Source organism: Fringilla coelebs, assembly GCF_963513975.1.
Source record: "Fringilla coelebs genome assembly, chromosome: 8".
In the NCBI taxonomy this organism is placed as follows: domain Eukaryota; kingdom Metazoa; phylum Chordata; class Aves; order Passeriformes; family Fringillidae; genus Fringilla; species Fringilla coelebs.
This window is the reverse complement of record NC_140066.1, coordinates 21,561,378-21,567,377: the sequence shown is the minus strand read 5'-3', so window position 1 is coordinate 21,567,377 and position 6,000 is coordinate 21,561,378. Positions and strand designations below refer to the sequence as shown.

The window sequence follows — 6,000 nt, the reverse complement described above, 5'->3', positions numbered from 1 at the left end:
AATACAAGATGGCTGCTCATATAAAACCAGGCATTGGGCTTCGCCCCGGTGATGGGGGAATCGAGGCTTTAACCCGCGCTCCGAAGGTCCTTCGCCGCTGCCGCCCACGCCGCCGCCGCCCCGCTCGGGGGAGCGACACTCCGACCGCCGCCGGCCTCTGCCGCGCTCAGCCGCTGCCCGCGGATCGCCGGCGGGGCCGAGGCCGGGTGCGGCGCCCCAGGCCCGAGCGAGGCCCAGCGTCCTCCGCCCGGGCAGCACCCCGGCCCCCCCGTCCCGCCGCCCGCCGTCAGCCAGGCCCGGCTCCGGGCGGCCATGGCCGTCTCCAGGTCGGTGGGAGCTGGGAAGAATGGGGGAAGTAGGGCCGACAGCGGCGACCCCGCGCTCCCGGCTCTCCGTGTGGCCTCGTGCGGGGGGAGGAGGGGTGCCCGCGTTCCATCTCCTTTTGCTTCGGGAGCTGCGGAGACCTCGCCGCGGCCGCCCCGCTGGGGTCTGGGGGTGGCTGCGTGCTCTGGAGCCTGGCTTTGCGTCCTGGCCTGGCCTGACTCCCGTGCCCCCTCCCTTCCTCGGGCCGCAGGGGCTCTGCCTGGGGCGTCTCGGGCTTCCTCCTGAATTCGACACCTTCGTTTTGTTGGCCAGTCTTTGCTAGGGTGGCTAAACTGCTAGGGAATAGGAGATTATTCTATTGAGTCCCAGAAACTGGCGAGAAACCGTTTTTGCGTTTCAGAGCCTTTAGTTGTAAAGTAACCAAAATAAAACAGGCTTTCATGGAGAAAAGTGATCAGTGTATTCTGGCTCTGCCTCAAAATGTTGGGCAGTATCTGCTTGCACACATGTGCTCTGGGGTGTGCCAGCGTTTAAAGCATTCACAGATACAGAGGTGTGTCTTAACAGAGCTGTTTTATAAAAAATGCTGAGCACAAATTCCTGGGGTTTTTTTCCTTTTTTTTTTTTTTTTTTTTTTTTTTTTTTTTTTTTTGGTGCGTGTGTGTGAAACGGGCGGGTTAAGCTTCCAAACAGGATAATTTAAAGGAAACCATAAATCCAAATTAAGCTTGTGATAGATTAGCTCCAAGTCACGTGTTATAGTATCTGTACTTCTAAAGTGCTATCACAAAAGTAAATTCTGTTTCAGTAGCTCTGTGTGAATAAGTTTGCAATTCTGTGTAGCAAAGTAAAGGCGTGCACATTTATAATGGAAATCCATTCTTCATCAGAATTAATGGCAGCAATGTACCTTTTAGAGACTTCTAGTAGCAGGTGTTTTATTTTAAGCTTTGTAGTTTCTACAAAGTATCTCTTTGTTTTATTCTACTCTTATTTTTTTATCAACTTGTTATATGTTTGTTGTGGCTTTTTCTCATCCCCCAAATCTGTCCAGAAGAACATGGAAGTAGTAAGGATTGCTGTAACAAGATTACCGTGTACATTAAAATAAGTCATCATGTAAAGTAGAGGAGTCGTCTAATTGCATTAGGTCTGGTCAGTCTGCTTAACCGACTTGGCTAATGTACATGTGATATGGGGGCTAACAGGAATATCAAGATAGAGCTTTTCAGCTGTGTGCTGAGGCTGTGGCTGCTCTAAAGGCTGATTTCCATTTCAGTTACCAAGGCTGCTTTAGTGGAAAGCAGAGGTACAGAGATTTAGTTAACACCTTTTGGGAACTGAAAGTAAAACTAGATGTGGCTCAGATTCTAAGATTCAATGTGAAGCATTGAAAGCTGGTGTGTTAATGGTAGTGTTATATATTGCTTCAGATTCAAGTTGTAGTATCCAAGTGTTGCACAATTGAACACAAGGTACTGAGCTTCAGTAGAGGTGCTGTAATACTGGTGAGTTGGTACAGAGTCGTTTCAGCTTCACGTGTAACTTAGGTAAAAGAATATGTATTTTGGAGTGCTGAAACATCTTGAATATCCCTGGTGAGCACCAATGTTTATATGATTTTAAGTGATAGTGTGTAAATTTTGTCTAGTCCCTTTGAAGTTAGACAGCAGCTCCTGATAAATGGTGTTTCCTTTCTGCTGCTGGACCATAGGAACGCTGATACAGTGTCAGTGCTGCTTTTGTAAATAAAGATACCTTTCTTCAGAACACTGAACTTCAAAGGTCCTTCCCATTCAGACATATTATAAACAATTGTTTGTGCACTTGTGTATATAGCCACATAACTATTTTTTGTTTGGTTTAGTTGGTCCAGCATCTGTTCTAATTCCACTTTTCCTCTAGGTAGTTACAGTTACTTTTTTTTATGGACTACTGTAATATTTCATTGTTGAATGCCTCTTTACCTCTACAAGTTTGGAGAGTGAGGAAGAGGCTGGCTCAATTTAATCTTTCTCTAAAGCCTACAGTCTGTATGGAGTGCATACCAAACATTACTATTAACAATAATTTCATCAGGGTAGTTCTGTATTGGAACAACTGTTTTAAAAATAACTTTTTTTGGAAGTGAGGGTTGGTGTAGTGTTACATTTTCAAACCAATAAATTATCAGGTGGTTGTTTTCCCAGGAAAGTTTAGTTTCTGCTTTTTGGTCCATTGAAAACCTTTCTCAAAACCCTAATCTGTTCAGGGAGATCCAAAAAAACATAGGGAATGCTTTAAAATACCTCCAGATTAGATTGAGAAAGTGCAGCTTTGCTATTAGCAAGGTCATCTTAAAAGTAATTGTAACTAATTGTAACCTATTGACAAAAAAAGTCTAATATTTAATTCTGCATTTTATGTTACATGGATTGAAGACCTCCCTGTGTAAAATGTTTGTGTTGATGCTCTGGAAAACAGACATGAAGTGAAACAGTAGATACCTCATCCCAAAAGATGTTGCAGAATATTTGCACTGTATATGTTCATCTCTTTGGTAGTTTATGCTGGAGAGATTAATGAACACCATCCTCCAGAAGTAGGGATAGGTGGGTGGGAAGGTTGGTATTCCTTCTGTGAATGTGCAAGCTAATTTGGTAGGCCTTAGCTTCTGTCACCAATCTCTGTCACTTAACTTCATTTTACAGATGAAGTAGTATAATGTTTGCATAGCTGATAAAAAAATCCCAATGTTTTTGATAGTGGAACTGAGAAGGAAAAAAGGAAGTGAAGAGTTTTGGTTCAGCTTCATTCCTACAAGGTGCATGATCCAAGTGAACAATTGCAGTGGCTCACTAGTGATCCTTTAAGATACTTCAGAAGGGAAAGTAATACTTCCAAGAGGATGACAACTCATAGATTACTCAGGATGGTAGAGTTTTAGTAGGTAATAAAATTATGATAATCTTTCAGTATCTAATAAAACTTTTTTCCAGTTTATTTATGTGTTTAAAGGCACCTTGTGTTATTCTAACACCAAGGTGTTAATGCCTTTCTCCCGGTTATGAATGCCTTCGCAGTATGAAGGAGAACCAATGTACTTTTAAAATGTAACAAAATTAGGAGGCTGGTAAGGTGCATTAAGAGTAGACAATTTTATTTTAGTTGGTATATCCTTTAAGTTCTCCCTGAAATACCTTGAAGGCAACCTCTTCAGGGTATGTTCCAGACAGTTCCTTACAGAAATATAGAGGGGATTGTTTGCTGCTCTTGCCACCCATTTTTGATTTGATTTGTGTAAGATTAATACCCTTTTTTAGAGTTTTCAGTGCTTTTGTTTGCTTGAATTTGTGTATGACTGGTAATATGTAGATTAGGTACCTAGTTTTTATTTCAAAATAAATAATGTCAAAAGGCTGTGAGAGTAAAATTCTTGTGAACTAAGCAAGCCTCATGTATTGCTCTCAGCTTTTGAAATGTAGGGCTGTGACTTCCCAAGAACAAGTGGCTGCACTGGCTGGCATCATGACTGTTGTAACATTTCAAATTGAATACTGCATCAAAAATCTTTTATGTGCACTGAATACCTTTTAGACATTTTTTTGAGGTTATCACAGACTTTCTCTATGAAGAATTCAGCTTTTAGCTTCTGTTGAAGCTAAAAGCTACTCTTGCATAAAAAGCAAAAGTTAACCTGAGCAAGTATGTGTTCACGACTGCTTAAAGAACTATGCCCAAAGCATTAGAATAGGTATTCTATAACCAATGTATTTATGGGAGTTCAGACTCAAAATGGGGGGTAGAATAATGTAACTCTTCCCTTGTTGGTGGAGATTGAGGACCAGAACAGTGGACTGCCTTCTGTGCTGCTCTTTGTGGGAGGGCTGATACAGACATGGGAAGGGGGGAAGCAGAGCTAGCATGTGCACTGCTGCCCAAATGAGATAGAGCTCTCAGTTTCTCAGACACACTTTTCTAATAGACTGATGTGAAAATTGAAAGTCAGGATTGAGTGCTGATAATGCCAACCTGCTCCAGCAGATGGAATTTGAATAGTCACTTTGTAACTTACTGATACACATCTTGTATTAGTCTGTCCTGACAGCTGCTTCAACTTGCAATTCTCTCTCACAGGTTTTGTAATGTAATTGGTCACATTTTGGGGTGCATTGTTAGTTGGAGATACATATGTAATAGTTTACAAGTAAAACTTGCACAGCATGAAATTGTAGGTCATAGATGAAATAAGCAGTCCATATGGAATAAATTATACTAATTTTAGCATTTGGTTGGATTCCATATGCAGTGTATGGTGCTGTGACCTGGTGTGGTCATGGAGCTGTTGTTTCATTCCAGATGTTCCTTCAGCTGCTGTATGGGAAACACGATTTCTTCACTGTCCACAGTCCCACCTTCATAACTGTTTGCACACCTAGGAGAAGTTAAATCACAATCCATTCTTTGTATATCATTGCACTTCTATGTTTTGTTCTGAAATCTGTTGAGTGGGTTTTTTTTCTCTTACTGGCTGATTCTATATTTGAAAGTTGCTTATTTGATTACTTAACCGTTCATGTGAGCAAGTGTTTAGAGCTGACCAAGCTGGGATTTGACCAAATGATGAAGTGACAGCAGAGGGCTGTCAGGTCAACGAGAAAAGTCAGACTCCATTAGAACTTAGGTTGAATTTCACCCTTGTCAAGTCTAAAGTTTAATTTAGGGATGTTTTCAAGGTGTCTGGGCTATTTCTGTATTAAGAAATTGTGCCTGGGAGGAAGTTTTCTGGATGTTGTAAATATCAACTCCTAAGAGGATTCCATTGCCTTCTGATGGGTGCTAGCTAGCAGCTTTTCAAAGAGCTCTAGGCAGAGCTTGACATTATTGTTCCAGGGACCATGCCATTGAGGATATTTTGTACAGTCACACAATTTTAATGGCTTGGAGGATATGCTAAGGTAGTTGCAAGGTGTTCATACCAGATGGCCTTTACTATTAAAGATTATTCTCAGGACAGTGTAACATGCTGGGGCACAGAGATGTAAAGTCCAAACAGATCTTTCATGAGCAGCAGTGATCAGGTCACTGTCCCTTTTAAGCTTCCACTGAAAGCAATAAATGGGAAGTTTCATCATCTGAAGTCCTGTGGACATCCAGTCCAGTCAGGACACTGACACTGGGACAGTTGGGATCTTTATACAGTGCAGCTGAATGTGTGTTGTTTTGCAAACATTTTGAAGAGACTGTTGCTTACACCTGTATATTGGTATTAATTATGCAGCTACTAGCTTTCTAATGCCTCTGGAGCTGAAGGGCTCTCAAATCCACATCATCCTGTTTCCACAGGAGTGCTGTAAGGTTCACTTTAAATAGTATGACAACTGCCCCTTCAAATGGAGAACAACCCTCTGTTTGGGGCAGCAGCAAAGATCTGCAGATTGGCATGAAGAACAGAACATGTCATTTATTGCCTCCTGTGCCTGGATGAGGGTCATGTCTAACTTGGTTCAGTGCTGAATGTGCAAAACTGGTGACCAGAAGATGAATCACTGTGGTACCTGGAGAGTGCCACCATTTAGTTGTGGTGGCTCTTCTGTAGGTGAAGCATCTCAGATGATACTGGATGCCTGTTCTTAAGTACCTGCATTGATGTCTGTATCAGAAACATTTCTAATGGACTTTGTGTCTGTGAAAGTT

The 6,000-nt window shown here is 42.0% G+C and overlaps 1 protein-coding gene across 1 annotated transcript in view; it reads left to right on the top strand.

Moving 5' to 3' along the window:
• Nucleotides 1-6,000, top strand: part of BTAF1 (B-TFIID TATA-box binding protein associated factor 1) — a 42,965-nt gene continuing 36,965 nt past the window's right edge. The window contains exon 1 of the mRNA XM_084210607.1: nt 1-326. Within this exon, the coding sequence (XP_084066733.1) occupies nt 313-326 (14 nt within the window). The 5' untranslated portion in view covers nt 1-312. The remainder of the gene's footprint in view (nt 327-6,000) is intronic.